Source organism: Lactuca saligna, chromosome 9, assembly GCF_052625555.1.
Source record: "Lactuca saligna cultivar CGN05327 chromosome 9, ASM5262555v1, whole genome shotgun sequence".
Lineage (NCBI taxonomy): Eukaryota > Viridiplantae > Streptophyta > Magnoliopsida > Asterales > Asteraceae > Lactuca > Lactuca saligna.
In genome coordinates this window covers 2,243,844-2,261,975 of record NC_136425.1, presented here as the reverse complement: position 1 = coordinate 2,261,975, position 18,132 = coordinate 2,243,844, and the positions used below count along the sequence as shown (strand labels likewise).

The 18,132-nt window shown below is 33.1% G+C and overlaps 3 protein-coding genes and 1 long non-coding RNA gene across 6 annotated transcripts; 2 read left to right on the top strand and 2 right to left on the bottom strand.

Annotated features, from left to right (window-relative positions):
* Window positions 1-1,526: 1,526 nt before the first annotated feature.
* Window positions 1,527-3,146, bottom strand: LOC145014046 (uncharacterized). The gene is made up of 3 exons (XM_078972408.1): window positions 2,940-3,146; window positions 2,604-2,853; window positions 1,527-2,520 (listed from the first exon to the last, which is right to left on the bottom strand). The coding sequence occupies exons 1-3, from the start codon at window positions 3,129-3,131 to the stop codon at window positions 1,733-1,735; spliced, it is 1,230 nt and encodes a 409-aa protein (XP_078828534.1). The 5' UTR covers window positions 3,132-3,146; the 3' UTR covers window positions 1,527-1,732.
* Window positions 3,147-3,395: 249 nt separating this feature from the next.
* LOC145014367 (uncharacterized) lies at window positions 3,396-5,315 on the bottom strand. Its single transcript, XM_078972744.1, has 2 exons — window positions 5,183-5,315; window positions 3,396-5,074 (listed from the first exon to the last, which is right to left on the bottom strand). The coding sequence occupies exons 1-2, from the start codon at window positions 5,244-5,246 to the stop codon at window positions 3,726-3,728; spliced, it is 1,413 nt and encodes a 470-aa protein (XP_078828870.1). The 5' UTR covers window positions 5,247-5,315; the 3' UTR covers window positions 3,396-3,725.
* Window positions 5,316-7,568: 2,253 nt separating this feature from the next.
* LOC145014807 (uncharacterized) lies at window positions 7,569-10,585 on the top strand. Its single transcript, XM_078973247.1, has 2 exons — window positions 7,569-8,772; window positions 8,922-10,585. The coding sequence occupies exons 1-2, from the start codon at window positions 7,569-7,571 to the stop codon at window positions 10,583-10,585; spliced, it is 2,868 nt and encodes a 955-aa protein (XP_078829373.1).
* Window positions 10,586-14,232: 3,647 nt separating this feature from the next.
* Window positions 14,233-16,025, top strand: LOC145017919 (uncharacterized). Of its 3 annotated transcripts, XR_013666710.1 has the most exons (4): window positions 14,233-14,662; window positions 14,851-15,068; window positions 15,549-15,636; window positions 15,744-16,025. It is a non-coding gene; the product is annotated as an uncharacterized LOC145017919 (long non-coding RNA). The 3 variants fall into 3 exon arrangements; XR_013666708.1 differs by having other exon boundaries at window positions 14,233-15,068; XR_013666709.1 differs by having other exon boundaries at window positions 14,233-15,068; window positions 15,741-16,025.
* The last annotated feature ends 2,107 nt before the right edge of the window (window positions 16,026-18,132 follow it).

Genomic DNA, 18,132 nt, shown 5'->3' with positions numbered 1-18,132 from the left:
TAAGAGTGTTCATTTATATAATCGTAAGATTATATTTATATCTTTATAAAATTTTGAATTCTTATATATATATATATATATATATATATATATATATATATATATATATATATATATATATATATATATATATATATGGAAAAGTGAATATACCCTTAAGGGTATATAAGCTTAGATACCCAAACTCACCATATTACATCGTTTTGTATCATATATACATATTTTAATTGTCCAATGTTCTTCTAATTCAACTTTTAACTAGATTTAATTTCAAGATTTTTATAAATTTTACATTTATATTACTTTTACATAATTTTCATTTTTAACTATAATATATATAGCCTAGTAAGTGTTTGATATAAATATGTGACGTAGGAGGAATATAATAGTAAAATTTCGAAAATCTTCAAAGTAAATTATGTTAGTGGTTAAAATTTAAGAACATTATAATGATTATATCAAACAAAACGACTTATTATGGTGAGTTTTGGTACCTAAGCTTATGTACCTTTAAGGATATATTCACTTTTCCCATATATATATATATATATATATATATATATATATATATATATATATATATATATATATATATATATATGACAAAATTGCAAAAATGGTCCCTGTGGTTTGCATTTTTTCAGGAAAAAAGTCCAAACCACGAGTTTTTTGGTTTTGTGGTCCTTTTGGACTGGTTTGTTTGTGAGAATGGTCCCTATACTTAACACCCGTTAAAAAAAATCCGTTAACCCCCTCATGTGCCTTGCACGTGAGGGTATTTCTGTCCTTTTACTTATAGGGACCATTTTTGCATATGAAAAAATAAAACATCCTTTATATATCGTTTTCTTTTCCCAGCTTCTTCCCCAACAAATCTTCTTCCCCAACGTTCTTAACTGTTCTTCCCCAACGACTATTATCTTCCATTTCACCTTTCCTGACTTGCAATCGAACAATGGTGGTTTGTTTTTGTGGAAAGCTTGCTTTGGTGAAAACGTCTTGGACACCACTGAATCCCGGCAGGAGGTTTTATGCTTGCCCTACTAAGGATTCTGTTTGTGGGTTTATCGGGTGGGTTGACCCACCTATTTGTGCTAGGAGTAAAACCATCATACCTGGTCTTCTAAGAAACATAAATACATTGGAGGAAAGATGTAATGGGCTGGTAAGAAGTATCAACATGTTACAGGAACAGTGCAATGGACTTTTGAGCAGGAACAACATGTTGGAGGCAAGGTGCGATGCATTGAAGGATGAAGGTTTCAAGCTGAAGATGTATTTATGTGCAAGTTGGTTTATGTTTGTGATTGTTATCTTTAGTACTTGGTCTATGTAAGGGATAGGGTTAGGCAAATGTGGGGATTTTTGTTGATCAAGTGATGCAGGGTAAAAATGGTATAATTTTGTTGTAATTTGACTTCATCATGTTTGTAATGAATTCCAAAATGTGTATCAGTTGTGTTCAAAATGTGTATCAGTTGTCAGATATAAGCACATAAATAGAACCAAAATGTAACAAAAGTACATTACCAAAATACATGTCATAAATTTACCAAAATGAACATTCCATTAACCACATGAGTGGAACCAAAAACCATTACCAAGTTAAGCATACAAGTGTCTGTGCACCATACATAACCACATCATCAAACCATAACTAAAGTTTTCAAAAACAAACAGTTTTTAACAACAAGAAACTAAATAGTCATTGCACCACAACAAATAACCACAATCACTTCTTAGATTGATTCCCTCCTTGCCCTTTACAGGTCCTAGAGTTGTGTCCTTTATTCTTGCATTTGCTACAAGTAACACTAACATGTTTCCTTGATAGCTTCTGCACTCCATCATTTCTTGGCCCTTGGGAATTTTCTCCTTGCATCTCATTGACTCCATCACCTTCACTTGCCTTCTGCCTTTTGCTTAACCTTTCACCCTCACTTTGTCTTCTTTTTTTCTTAGGCCTTCCCACCTGAGTGTGATGTGGAGGAGGGATTAGCTTTGTTGGACAATTACTTTTAGGCCACATGGGTCTCCCTTTAATTGGTTCCACCTTAAATGAATAAGCTTTTTGCCATGTCTCTAGCCAATACACCTTGTGTACCCACTTGTAAATGTCAAGCTCAGCCTCAGGGTCTTTGCTCATTTCATTCAGAGTTGCAATTGCATGCCTGCAAGGTATTCCCATTAATTCCCACTTTCTGCAAGTACAGGTTTGGTTCCTAACATCCACCACATGTTGATCTTGCAATGCTGCAGTGACTTGATACTTGTTTGCCCCATTCCACCTAGCAATATATTGTGAAGCACCTTTTTTCCTTGCATCTAGGATGTCTGTTGCTGTAGGTGTTAGTGGACCTTTAGCCTTCTTCATTGCCTTCATGACATTGCATATCCTCTTCATTAGATACTCCCTAATGAACTCTAAACATGAAATTACAGGTTTGTCCCTGCCTTTCTCTATCTTCCCATTAAACACTTCACACATGTTTGAAATCAACACATCAGAAACAGCTCTTCCTGCACATTACAATAACATACAATTAATGCTGATAAACAACTGAAACACATAATCTTTACCATATGCAAACATATACAATTACCTGAGAAATGACTCCTTGCCCAATGTACAGGAGGAATTTGCTTCAACCATTGACATGCCTCCTTATCATACTCACTAAACTCTTTCATCAAATGTTCAAACTCAGGAATGGTGGTTGCTGATGCACACCTCCATAAATGGTCCCTGTACTCAGTTTGCCCCCACTTCTTTCTCATATTGTCATGAATATGTCTAATACAATACCTATGCTCAGCATTGGGAAACAATTGATCAACTGCAATTTGTAATCCCTACATGACTCAACATACAATAATTAGAATTAATTTCTTGGTAAAAAAACACAATCTAAATGATCAATTGATGAGTTTTAATTTACCTTTTGCCTGTCACTTATGAAAGTATAGTTTGAGTTGCTCCCAAGCTCCAAGTCATCCCCAAGGTTTTCTAAAAACCCCTTCCAGCTAGCTGTGTTTTCAGACTCAACAATTGCATAGGCTAAGGGATAAATTCCATTGTTGAAATCTAGACCAACTGCTGTAAGAACCTGACCAGGGAATGGGCCTTTCATGAAGGTACCATCCAAACCTACTAAGTCTCTAAGACATGCTTTGAAACCTTTTTTCAGTGGACCCAAGCATACATAAATCCTTCTAAACTGCCTTGTTGGGGATGCAGGGTTGCCATTAGGACACACATCTATTTTGACTGTTGTGTCTGGGTTTGTAGCTTGAAGTTCAAGAGCATAGTCCCTCAACAACTCAAATTGTTTTGTGTAGTCCCCAGTTACATGCTTTATTGCCATATCTTTTGCCCTAAACACCTTACCCATTGAAATACCCACCTGGTAGGTCTTTTGAAAGTGATCTTGTATGGCTCTCAAAGGAATCTTCGGATCTGCCTCAACTTGATCTATGATTTTCTTGCAGATTAAAGAAGCAGTACAAGCTCTGAGTTTTCTTGTTTGTAAGCATGTATGAGTTTGGTTTAAGGTCCTTATAAACCAATCAGATTCGGGGTTTGACCTAGATGCATGTATATACCAACCACATGTTTCTTTTTGTGTCTTTACTTCTTTGCCCTTGCTTTTTGAAGTGGTAGGTTTAGTCCCCACTTGACCTTTATTGATGACAGGTACAACTCCTCTGCACTGTGCCCTAAGCCTTTAACTGTCATTTTTTTTAAAGAATAGATTCCTTCTTGTTTCTAGTGTGTGCACATCAATTAACTCCTTTAATTCTTTTTTACTTTTAAACTTTTGCCCCACTGAGAATGACTGTATATGTACTGACCCAAGGTTGCACCTTTTTTCTTTTCCCAAATTTCTTATGAGAGCTCTTCTTTCTCTGTCTTGGTCTGATCCTTCATCCAATGATTCGAACTCCTCATTGTTGATCACTTCCATATCTTCAGGTTCATGACCATCATTAATACATGCTCCTTCAACATCACTTTCAACATTTACAAAGAAGTCTGCCATGTCCACATCAACATCTTCTATATTGTTCTCCTCATCCATTATGTCATCCACTTTATCTTCATTTTCTGATTGTTTCCCATCATGATCATCACCTTCATCCTTTTCATACTCTTCATCACTCTCTTCAGATTCAACATCCCCTTCATACTCTTCAACATACTCATCACTTCCATTTAAATTTTCCATAAGGTTGTCAAAAAGTTCATTATATTGTTCATCATCATTAATGGGTGGGGTGTTGTAGCATCCATCAATATGGTCATTATCATGAACCCCAATCATCTCATCCCCTACATTAGCAATATTTGAAGTAAATGGATTGTAGCATCCTTCAACAACAGTTGCAGCCTCATGAACCTCCTTAACACCCTCATTAGTGTTTTCCTTCTCTTTTAAATCATCAATATCCTCTAAATTAAGCCTCTTGCTACAAGAACCTTCCTCTCTTTTTGAATTCCCAACTCTACCCCTTCTATACTCTGGAGAGAATGCATCAGTTTTACTCCCAAAAAGAATCAAAGACATGTACTCACCAATTGGTTCATCATTGACATGGTTCATATTTCTCAATGGAGATTCTACATGAACTTCAGCCTCATATTTAGCCCCTTGATCATCATTTTCTGGTAATTCCTCAATGACAACTTTACCCTTTGCATTTGGAGACATGAAGTATGTGAGTAGATTTGTCTTCCCATGTTCTGTGTACACTTCAATCAACTTGTTATTTTGAATAAATTTAGAAAGATTGATAACATCCTGATCATTCCCTAAAGCTCTAAGACCAAATTGAAAGTCACCATTGGGTATCCTGAAATGGTAGTATATCACTGGGGATTCAACACTCAATTCAATCATCCGTGGGTCTGGGTAACCTAGGTCAAGCATTATGGCATCAAGTTCATGTACAAAAAACTCATCTATGTCCACATAATCAACATAACGCACTTCACCTCCAGTATACTTTATGTCAGGTAACTTAGTAAACTTCCCACCATGATGAAGCTTAATACTAAACCATGTGGGTGCACCCGCTACAAGTCAAAATTGTACATGATAACAAAGTCAAAATTTGGCGGATTTTAGTATAACTCAAGGGTAAAATGAAAAATAGGAATGTTTAAGAAAACAGAACAACTTACCATATAAGGATGATACGTCGACAACTTCATTTTTTGGTCTGATCTGCCACATTACGTACACCATTTCGACTTTAAAGTATGACCTTGTCTCCTTTTGCTTCGATTAGGTTCTTTCGATAACGACTTTTTTTTTGCAGGTTTAATGGAGCAGAAGGAAGAAGGAGGGAGGTGGGGAGTTGACGGGTGTTTGGGATTGTAAATGAGGGATAAAAGGTAGAAGGAAGTGTTGATACTGTAAGTAAAAAGACAAAAATACCCTCACGTGCAAGGCACATGAGGGGGTTAACGGATTTTTTTTAACGGGTGTTGAATATAGGGACCATTCTCACAAATAAACCAGTCCAAAAGGACCACAAAACCAAAAAACTCGTGGTTTGGACTTTTTTCCTGAAAAAATGCAAACCACAGGGACCATTTTTGCAATTTTGTCTATATATATATATATATATATATATATATATATATATATATATATATATATATATATATATATATATATATATATATATATATCTCCCTTACTAATAAACAAAACCGATCATCCACCTGTCATTCAAAAATTGATTTCCTCCAAATGTAAATTCCCAATTATACCCATCATTTGTATTACGTATCACGTATCATGAGAATCGGATTCATAATCTTAATTTAAATTGGAATTTTACAATCTGAATATGGCAATATGGCAATTTCAATGTGCAAATCCGAATATAGATGGAAATCGAATGCAGTATTCAATCAATTTTGTTATATGGCCGATTAAATTCATCTTTTTATGGTATAAAGATCAATCGTATCAATTTTCATTATTATTTCGATTTCTTCTTATTATGTTCAATATATAATATAAACATAGGACTAACAATTATTCTTTACTGCATTGTCTTCCACGAATCAATAATCATTCTTCAATCGGCCATAACAATCATTCTGTAAGTTTCTTATTTTTATCCAATTCTCAGTTTTTTGTTTATTCTGAAGTTGATATTCTTGAATGAATCTTCGTTATATGGTCGATTAAGGACATTAAAGGCAGTAATTTTGTAAGTTTCTTATTATCGATTATTGTTCTGATTGTGTATATGTATGCCGATGATTGTTATGGCCGATTGCTGTGTTAATTGTTCTGATTGTGTATATTTACGCTCTGTTTATTGTTTTTTCTGAACTTCATATGCTTGAATCAATTTTCATTATATGCTCGGTTAAGTACATTAAACACAGTAATCTGAATATGACAGCATTCATTAAGCACAGAATTAAGCACAGTAAACTGAATATGGACATTCAACAGGGACTTTATGGTCATTTTGATATGCTTGAATCACTGTTTTTTGTATGAATATGCTTCAATCTGAATATGACAGCATTTATTTATTTTTTTGTATGAATATGAATGTGTTTTGTGAATATGCTTGAATCTGAATATGACAGCATTAAGTAAGAATTTATAATTAAGTACAATGGACAAAAATGCCCTCTCCGATTAACTTTATGTTATTGATTTATTAAGATTAAGATTAAGATTTATTAAGATTAAGATAAGATTAAGATACTAACATTCAGATTAAGAATTTATGTTCCTGCTATCTGAATCAGTTTCTCAAATTTAAACATTTGTTATGCGACTATATATTTATATCAACACTTTTATTAACAATATATATGCAATAAAATTTGAAACAAATACATATAAAGGCATTGTAGTTTTATTTTTCATGTTATAATTAAGTCCAATGGACGAAAATGCCCTTGCCAATTATATAGGAGTATATAGTTTGTTTTACCATGTTTCTGAAAGAAACTGGGTTTACCCCTTCTTTGTTACAATTCTTTGTTTCACTTTTAATTACCGGTTTTACCCCTACTTTGTTTCACTTATCATTATTATTTTTAAGTATGAATGTTGTATAGGGGTATATAGTTTATGTTACCATGTTTCTAATCACCTTCGCATTCTATTTCGCATCTTCATTCTTACACCCTTCGCATCCCTTCGCATTAATCACCTTCGCATTCTACTGTCAATTCTTTTGTATCTCTTTAAAAATTCTGCAATTTCATCATTTTATGACCCCCATTTGCGAAGTTCAGTATTTATTTCCAAAAATGCGAAACTCCAGGGATAATATTTGAAAATTTCTGTTTTCTTCCCCAATTCGCATTCTACTGTGAAATACTTCGCATCTTCATTCTTACACCCTTCGCATCCCTTCGCATTAATCACCTTCGCATTTTAACCTAATTAATCAAATGCCAACCACAAAATTTTTATTCCAGATGCGAACACAGTTTAGTTCTTGAACTCTAAACTTGCGAAATCAAAACTTCATATGTTGAACCCATATGCGAATATTAACCCAATTGACTTCAAATTGATTCAAAGATGCAAACACTCGATTGTTTTATTCAAATTGTTCGTATATTATTAGTACTCCATACTGAGTCCAAGCGGCCTACTGTTGAATATATAAATCCGATTATTTCTGCTGAGATTCCAAATCCCAATGAAGATCCAGAATTGTATTCACTTGTAAGTGAATTCATGATACATGGTCCTTGTGGAGCTGAAAATATGAATTGTCCATGCATGGTTGACAAACAATGTTCGAAAAATTTTCCAAAGCAATTCTGTGATCATTCTTCGGTTGATGTCAACGGTTATCCCTTATATATGAGAAGAAACAATGGATATTTTGTCGAAAAATCAGGTGTCAAGTTAGACAACAGAAATGTTGTTCCATATAACAAATATCTGTTGAAAAGATATCAGGCACACATTAATGTTGAATGGTGCAATCAAGGATCTTCCATAAAGTATCTGTTTAAATATATAAACAAAGGTCCAGATAGAGCTACAATTGTTGTTGACATCAACGCTGATTCTAATCACGAAAAGGTTGTCGATGAAATAAAAGATTATTATGATTGTAGATATATATCTGCATGTGAAGCATCATGGCGAATATTTAAATACGATGTTCATTACCGATATCCTTCTGTGATGCGACTACCTTTTCATCTTCCTGATCAACAACAAGTCATATATGCCGCAGACGATGATATTGACGATGTTCTTGAACAACCTTCAGTTGCTGCTTCTATGTTCACATCTTGGATGGAATGTAATAAAATTAATAAAGATGCACGAAAACTTACATATGTTGAATTTCCTACAAAGTTTGTTTGGAAACCTGATGATAAGTTGTGGAAGCCAAGGAAAATTGGACGTTCAATAGGAAGGATTCACTCTGTTTCACCTAAACTTAGCGAAGTGTACTTCTTACGGATTCTTTTAAATAAAGTGAAAGGTCCAAAATCATTTGAAGAAATTCGCACGGTAAACGGTGAAGAATTTCCTACTTTTCGAGATGCATGCTATGCTTTGGGCCTCTTAGATGATGACAAAGAATATGTTGATGCAATTAAGGAAGCGAGTCATTCAGGAACTGGTTTTTATCTTCGTTTCTTGTTTGCTACAATGTTAATGTCTAACAGTTTGGGTAGACCAGAGTTTGTTTGGGAAAATACATGGCAACACTTGTCAGATGGTATTCTTTACAACCAACAACGTAGATTAAAGTCTCCAGGTATTATAATTTCCTATCATTATATGTAAAAACGGATTTTATATATTTTAAAGTAGGTGTGATACCCGTGTAATACACGGGGTTTTTAAAAAAATAATATAAAGTGGTTAATATTATATTCTATTTGATATATTGTTCATTTTTTACAGGTTTATCACTCAACGAGGATCAACTCAAAAACCTGACTTTGTTCGAGATCGAACAGATTTTACTTCGTAACAACACGAGTCTTAAAAATTATAAACAAATGCCTTACCCTGATTCCGACACAGTTTCTTCTTCAACAAATCGACTTATCATGGAGGAGCTGGAGTATGACACAACGCTTTTAAAGAAAGAGTTTGATAGTATGTTTCATGCATTAACAAACGAGCAACGCAATATTTTTCTTGATATCATGACTACAGTCAATGATAATAAAGGAGGTGTGTTTTTTGTTTATGGATATGGTGGAACAGGCAAAACCTTTCTTTGGAAGACGTTATCTGCAGCAATTAGATGTAATGGTGATATAGTTTTAAATGTTGCTTCAAGTGGTATTGCATCTTTATTATTGCCTGGAGGTAGGACAGCACACTCTCGGTTTATAATTCCGTTGAATCTTACCGAGTATTCTGTTTGTAAGATACCGCCTGATAGTGAACTCGGCAGATTAGTAAGAAAAAGTTCATTGATTATTTGGGATGAAGCACCTATGGTCCACAAACATGCATTTGAAGCTTTAGATCGAGCTCTGAGAGATGTATGTAAGTTTGATAAGTCTACCAACTCACATATTCCATTTGGAGGGAAAGCAATTGTTTTTGGAGGAGACTTCAGACAGATTCTACCTGTTGTTCAAGGAGGTAGCAGACAAAATATCGTTAATGCTTCTTTAAGCTCTTCATATATATGGCAACAATGCAAAGTCCATAGATTAACAAAAAACATGAGACTAACCGTTGGAAAGGATCCATCTGATATTCGAAAAATACAAAATTTTGCAAAATGGCTTTTGGACATAGGAGAAGGAAAAGTTGGTGGTTTCAACGATGGTGAAGCGATTATTGATGTTCCGGATGATATTCTAATTAGTGATCCACATGATCCTATAGGTTCATTAATTGAGTTTGTATATCCTTCAATCTTGGAAAACTTCAACGGTACGAGTTATTTTCAAGAAAGAGCTATACTAGCTCCAAAAAATGAAGTTGTCCAACAAATCAATGATCGTTTGTTAGCATTGTTTCCCGGAGACGAAGTAGAATATTTAAGTTCAGATACTCTTTGCCAATCAGAGTTTGTTCATGATCAGTTTGATCCCAATTTATACTCCCCGGATATTTTAAATGGTCTTAAGGTATCAGGTTTGCCAAATCACAAGTTAATTCTAAAAGTCGGTGTTCCAGTTATGTTACTAAGAAACATTGATCAGAAAAATGGATTATGTAACGGCACTAGACTACAAGTGAAATCTCTACGCAAACGTGTTATTGAGGCAATTATAATATCTGGAACTAATATTGGAAAGCAAACATTTATTCCAAGAATGTCTTTAAGTCCATCTGAAAAAAAAATTCCTTTCAAATTTCAAAGAAGACAATTCCCATTGGCTGTATGTTTTGCAATGACAATTAATAAAAGTCAGGGGCAATCGTTATCAAAGGTTGGTCTGTATCTCAAGGATCCTGTTTTTTCACATGGACAACTGTATGTTGCCTTATCTAGAGTTCAGAGTAGAGAAGGACTGAAATTGTTAATTTTAGATAAGGATGGTAGACTTACAAACAAAACTTCAAATGTTGTGTATAAGGAAGTTTTTAGAAATTTATAAATGCTTCTAACCCATTAAATTCTAACAATTATGTTTTTTTCTGTTTTTTTGTAACATTTTTTAAAATAATTTATTCTTTATATAGCATTGTAATCTATAATATTCAGTTTGTTTTGATATTTCATTTTCAGACTTTAATAGACGCCACATGGTGTTTTTTGATTCCTCCCTCATTACAAAAAAATATTAATTTCCCATCAGACTTCATAAATCATTCACATATTCAAAGATGTATTTTAGTTATCTTCATATTTAACTTTCGATGGATTGATTGCGTTTCTATTTAACATATATTTAAATTTATATACTTTTTTACAAAATTATATTAATTTTAATTTTAAATAATCATTACAAATAATGCTAAACAAACTTAATTCTTATTAATAATACTAGCCGTCTACCCGCGCAAAGCGGCGGGGCACGTGAGTTCTTTCGGTGATATGTTTCCATTACAAAATTGTTATGTTAAAAAAAAGTACATGTTGAAGTTAATATAATCAAACTATGGTGTTATTAGTTACATCATGCATCAAATAACCAATAAAAAGCAACCAGTCAAGACGACACAAAATATTAATCGTGCAATACTTCTTTATACACCACATTTGCTGTATAAACCCCATCACCTTTTGAATTTTCGAATCCACATCCATCGATATGAAACCAATACCAGTTACAAGCAATTAGTAAAAGTCAGGGGCAATCGTTATCAAAGGTTGGTCTGTATCTCAAGGATCCTGTTTTTTCACATGGACAACTGTATGTTGCCTTATCTAGAGTTCAGAGTAGAGAAGGACTGAAATTGTTAATTTTAGATAAGGATGGTAGACTTACAAACAAAACTTCAAATGTTGTGTATAAGGAAGTTTTTAGAAATTTATAAATGCTTCTAACCCATTAAATTCTAACAATTATGTTTTTTTCTGTTTTTTTGTAACATTTTTTAAAATAATTTATTCTTTATATAGCATTGTAATCTATAATATTCAGTTTGTTTTGATATTTCATTTTCAGACTTTAATAGACGCCACATGGTGTTTTTTGATTCCTCCCTCATTACAAAAAAATATTAATTTCCCATCAGACTTCATAAATCATTCACATATTCAAAGATGTATTTTAGTTATCTTCATATTTAACTTTCGATGGATTGATTGCGTTTCTATTTAACATATATTTAAATTTATATACTTTTTTACAAAATTATATTAATTTTAATTTTAAATAATCATTACAAATAATGCTAAACAAACTTAATTCTTATTAATAATACTAGCCGTCTACCCGCGCAAAGCGGCGGGGCACGTGAGTTCTTTCGGTGATATGTTTCCATTACAAAATTGTTATGTTAAAAAAAAGTACATGTTGAAGTTAATATAATCAAACTATGGTGTTATTAGTTACATCATGCATCAAATAACCAATAAAAAGCAACCAGTCAAGACGACACAAAATATTAATCGTGCAATACTTCTTTATACACCACATTTGCTGTATAAACCCCATCACCTTTTGAATTTTCGTTAGGCTTTACTAATACTTTTGTATTGCAACGTGAAACCCCTCTGGAAAATGCAACATAAAGTTGTCCATGCGAGAATACTGGTTCTGGAAGATAGATACCTACATATGGAATTGTTTGTCCCTGAGCTTTATTGATTGTCATTGCAAAGCACAATCGAATAGGAAACTGTTTCCTCATTAGAGGATCGATGGTTGCTACTAATTGCTTGTAACTGGTATTGGTTTCATATCGATGGATGTGGATTCGCATATGAAATCAATTGTGTTCGCATCTATGAAATCAGTTCGCATATGACATCAATTGAGTTCGCATTTGGTTTTGTGGGTCAAAACAGTTCGCATAAGAAGTTCACGATTTGTTTGAGGTTAATTGATTTTCATTTCGCAAGCTTGGAGTCGGAGATCTGGATTATGTTCACATCTATAGAATGCGAGGAGAATTTAATGGTGATATTCAGTTCGCATTTGGTGACACAAGTACGTGGTTGATGATTTTTGGTTGGTTCGCATTTGAAATTAGTGGGTTTCGTATTTGGGTTCGTATCTGGGTTTCTCAAACAACTGAAATGCGAATATGAGACAACTGATTAATTTCTCAGTTAATGCGATGAAATGCGAATGAACTCAAAGACGGATGGATGCAAGATGCGAAGAATTTGAATGAAAATGCGAAGTTTTTAATGTATAAATGCGAATTGGGGAAGAAAGCTTAGAGTTTCGCATTTGGCACCTGATCTTTTCAAGAAATAATATAAGTGGTCCAACTTCGCAAAATGGGGTCATTTAATCAGAAAATCGATCATTCTTCAAATATGACATTTAATCACAAAATCGATCTAAAAATGAGACATTTGGTGTTTATCGATTTTTCAGGGTCGACGGGTTGTATGAAAAGCGAAGGATGAGTAATTGAAAATTAGAGGATCGATGGTTGCTACTAATTGCTTGTAACTGGTATTGGTTTCATATCGATGGATGTGGATTCGCATATGAAATCAATTGTGTTCGCATCTATGAAATAAGTTCGCATATGACATCAATTGAGTTCGCATTTGGTTTTGTGGGTCAAAACAGTTCGCATAAGAAGTTCACGATTTGTTGAGGTTAATTGATTTTGATTTCGCAAGCTTGGAGTCGGAGATCTGGATTGTGTTCGCATCTATAGAATGCGAGGAAAATTTAATGGTGATATTCAGTTCGCATTTGGTGACACAAGTACGTGGTTGATGATTTTTGGTTGGTTCGCATTTGAAATCAGTGGGTTTCGCATTTGGGTTAGTATCTGGGTTTCTCAAACAACTGAAATGCGAATATGAGACAACTGATTAATTTCTCAGTTAATGCGATGAAATGCGAATGAACTCAAAGACGGATGGATGCAAGATGCGAAGAATTTGAATGAAAATGCGAAGTTTTTAATGTATAAATGCGAATTGGGGAAGAAAGCTTAGAGTTTCGCATTTGGCACCTGATCTTTTCAAGAAATAATATAAGTGGTCCAACTTCGCAGAATGGGGTCATAAAAAGACAAAAGTGCAGAATTTTCATTTCGCATCCCTGTAGTCTTCGCAAAATGGAAAATTTTACCCAGTTTTGCATTTAGGGTAAATTTTTTTGAGAAATTGGAATATTTTCAAACTTTTTTTCTTAAAAAAAACACATTGTCTTCGTCTAAGAGAGGGAGAAAAACGATTAGGGTTTATAAGGGAAATACTTCATCGCAGTGGGATTTATAGCAGGGTTTATAAGGTGGAGAGAACAAACACACGTCTGCTATGAGATATTTTAATCAGCTGCAAATGCAACATTTAAAGGATATTTGTTGAAGCGTATTAGGATGAAAAAGTTTTAAATTTTGAATGACCATGAAATTAGGATTTTGCTGAGAAATATAAGGAATCAAAACAAATTTAAATTTTAATATTATTTTATTAATGGTTGTTTGTAATATTAGCTTAATCGTTTGTACGTCTTAAATAAATAATATTATTATATTCAATCTATTTATAGAAATAGTTAGATTTCTTTTATAAGTAGTAAAGATAAATATGTTTTCCAATTTTTGACCCGTGGTTTCCACGGGTTGTAACCTAGTATTAAAGATGATCATCTTTATGAATAATTCTGGTTTGTTGGTCATTTTATCCCCGCACCCCGTAGGTAATCGATCATTCCAGTTTTTTCCTTCCATCGTTCCTTATCCAAACATTATGTTCTTTTTCCTCTTTCCTCGGATCGTTCATCGCCACAGCCATCCAATCCACCGCCTCCACTCTCTCCATACCTTTACTCCACTGTTTCTCTCATCCAATATCTTCTACAATCTCCTTGCTTTCGCTCCTCTCAAACGACCAATAGCTCTTTGCTTCTTGCACAAAATGTCGAACCAGATGCGTCCACATGCCACCAACAACTCCCTAGAAAGCGAGTTTTAGAATCGTCGGCCCCCACTATCGAATCTTCTATTTAACTCTTCGATTCCACTATAACCGACGTTGGCCACTCCGCTTCCACCACAGAAGAGTCACCTGAAACGTTCGTCGTTGTTCTCTGGTAGGTGGGCTTATAGTCGTCTTCCATCGCATTCTCTTTCAAACCGTTTTTTCCACAGATTAGGTTTTGATTTTGGTTTTAAGAAACATCTTAGGTAGCGCTACCCCGTTTTCCCTCTTTCAATTTTGATTCATTTTTCGTGCTTCATATACTTCTGCCTCCTCTACCTCCCAATCGGTTGTTTACAGATTTCATTGCACCCACGAAACCTCACCGGTGATGCCCTCCAAACAACCCGCTCTGTCTCCTTTTTGCATAACCCAGTTCAAAATAGAGGAGATATTGAAGATAGGTTCCAATCAACCGCCGACAGTTGTTGTACTACAACCGTATGTTCTTCTCAGGAAGCAAATCAATGTTGTGGATTGACAAATTCAGTGATGTCTGCCTCGCCTGTTAACCGAAGGTAACACATACAGTTCAAATTATACAATTATGTTGTTAAATAACTTCCATTTCCTTCAAATTAGGGTTTAAAACGACGAATTTCACTCAGTCTTCTGTTGCATGTGGTGGTTTCAGATAAGATATTGTTGAATTTAGTTATTTTTAAATCACATCTATTCTGTTTTTAACTCGAAGTGGTAAATAATTCAAATTCCTGTTTTACATTTTAATTTATTACTTTTTAACCATCCAGTGGTAAATAATTCAAATTCCTTCTTTAACAAATGATCATAAAAGTTTTTACAGCTATTCTACCTGTGATTCTTGAACACATGTATTTCATTGTACGGATATTAACATCAATTTTTTAAACCATTCATTTGTTAGAAGAACTCACAAAAGATAATGAAAATTTGATGATTTACATTGTCACCAGGTACCATTTTTTGTTTTCTATTTTTTTTAAATTATATCTTCTACTATGAAATCATATTTGTAGGTATTTTCACATTCATCCAGTAGTATCACGTCTATGCGCATCAATCTACTGTGGAAGCCCATATTCTTTAGTTCATCATCCTTTCAAGGTATCAATATTTTAATATTCTATAGCATATCCTTTTGTAGTATTTTTTTTGACATCGATTCATTAAGTAATAAAATAATTATTATTTTCTTTTCCGTTTCAAAGCAGATAAAGTGCTTGCTAATATTTTGGAGCCACTAATATGTGTCGTCTTCATCAAATATTCACAAAATTCAGGTTCTAATTTTCCAAAAATCTGTAATTATTTATCCATTAGACAAAGCTCTAAACTAGAGCTGATAAGTCCAGCTCATGCACAGCCTGGAAGAAGTTTGCAGGTTGGTACATCAGATCTTCCTTCTTGCAGATCAACCCAAGGTTAAATGTAGTTGAGAAACATATAAAGGACGTGATGTTTATATTAATAAAATTCAATTTTTACAGTTTTAAGACGATATTGCCCTTGAGCACTGTTTTTATATTAATAAAAGTTTATAGTTTTAGGATGATATTGCCCCTGCACAATGTCTTAATATTAAAAGATAAAATTTTGCATTTTTAGGACCATATTGCCCCTGCACACTTTTTATATCGAAAAAACCATTTTTTTGTTTTTTTAAATTCGAAACCACATTGCCCAGCCGTATCCGACCTCCGCAACGCGGAGCTCCCCACCTTGTTTATATATATATATATATATATATATATATATATATATATATATATATATATATATATATATATATATATATAATTTAATCATATTTACTACATTAAAAAAGCACAATCTTTATATTGATTTTTTATTATTAAGATTAACTTGTAACATTACAATATTACCCTTCTCCGACGTTGTTATTTTCAATCTATTTACTTCATGAATCCTTATAAATTATTGACAATCACATTGAGATTAGTTTTGGGAAATCTCCAGAAAAATCCTATAATTTTAGTCTAATTTATGAAAAAATCTCAAACTAATTTTTGTTTACATAAAAGCCCAGAATACCGGCTTAAACTTCAAAAAAACTCTTTTTGGCCGGATTCGTAGATTTAGCCAATATTCGAAAAAACCCTTTTTGGCCGGTTTCGTAGATTTAGCCAGCACAATCTTTATATTGATTTTTTATTATTAAGATTAACTTGTAACATTACAATATTACCCTTCTCCGACATTATTATTTTCAATCTATTTACTTCATGAATCCTTATAAATTATTGACAATCACATTGAGATTAGTTTTGGGAGATCTCCAGAAAAATCCTATAATTTTTGTCTAATTTATAAAAAAAATCTCAAACTAATTTTTGTTTACATAAAAGCATAGAATACCCGATTAAACTTCGAAAAAATCCTTTTTGGCCGGTTTCGTAGATTTAGCCAGTATTCTGTCATTTTTTGTTAGTTTGCTCAAAATATTATGATTTTTTTTTAAATTACTCTATAACAAAAATATCGTGACTTTTCTGAAATTACTATGAAGTTAATGGATATTATTATTAACAAATCATTTATAAACATAAAAACTATTTTTATTACAAACAAAGGAAATATATTTGTTGCTAATTTCTAGGAATAAAATGGTCAAATATGTATTTCTTTATTGTTTGTTGACCACTTCAAAGTCTCCATGTTACTCTTATGTATCGTTGTGGGTGTCATAGTGAGAAGTACATTGTTAGGCGTGCCCAATACAAGATTTGATTATACTTATTAATACACAATTAATAAGTGTTTACTTGCTATTAGGCGTGACGCTATATGATCACAAGTTATTAGAAAATATCATTACACAATGACTCTTGCACATATAGATCTTTCATTATGTTCTTTAACCTAACTACCACATAACCTCCATACATTACCTGGTAACAACCATCGAATTACACACATTTATCGAGAGTGGAAAGTAACCTTTGAATGACAATATACATAGATAATCACCCTTCACTTGTTTCCATATAAACTATCATTCACGGTTTACTTTTCAAATTAGATAGATGTTGTTAGTTGATGGTTGTTAACATTTGAGGTACGGATGTTGAGTGATAGTTAGGTTAAACAACAAAAGAGAAACATCGGCATTCAAGGAACACTAACTACACTAACTGAGTACATCTCAACATCATATCCACAACAATGCATAAGAGGAAAGTAGAAAGTTTGAGTGGTCAGCAAGCAATAGATGAATACTTAGACCACCAATTTATTCCTAGAAATTAGCAACAAATATATTTCCTTTTTTTATAATAAAAATATTTTTATGTTTATAAATAATTTGTTAATAAAAATATCCATTAATTCCATTATAATTTTTATAAAAGTCCCAATATTTTGGTTATCAAGTAATTTTTGGAAAAGTACCAAAATTTTAAGCAAACTAACGAAAAAGGACAGAATACCGGTTAAATCTGCGAAGCCGGTCGAAAAAGGTTTTTTTTCGAAGTTTTAACTAGTATTTTGTGCTTTTCTGTAAACAAAATTTAGTTTGAGACTTTTTCATAAATTGGACTAAAATTTTAGAACTTTTCTGGAGATTTTTCATTAGTTTTTCTA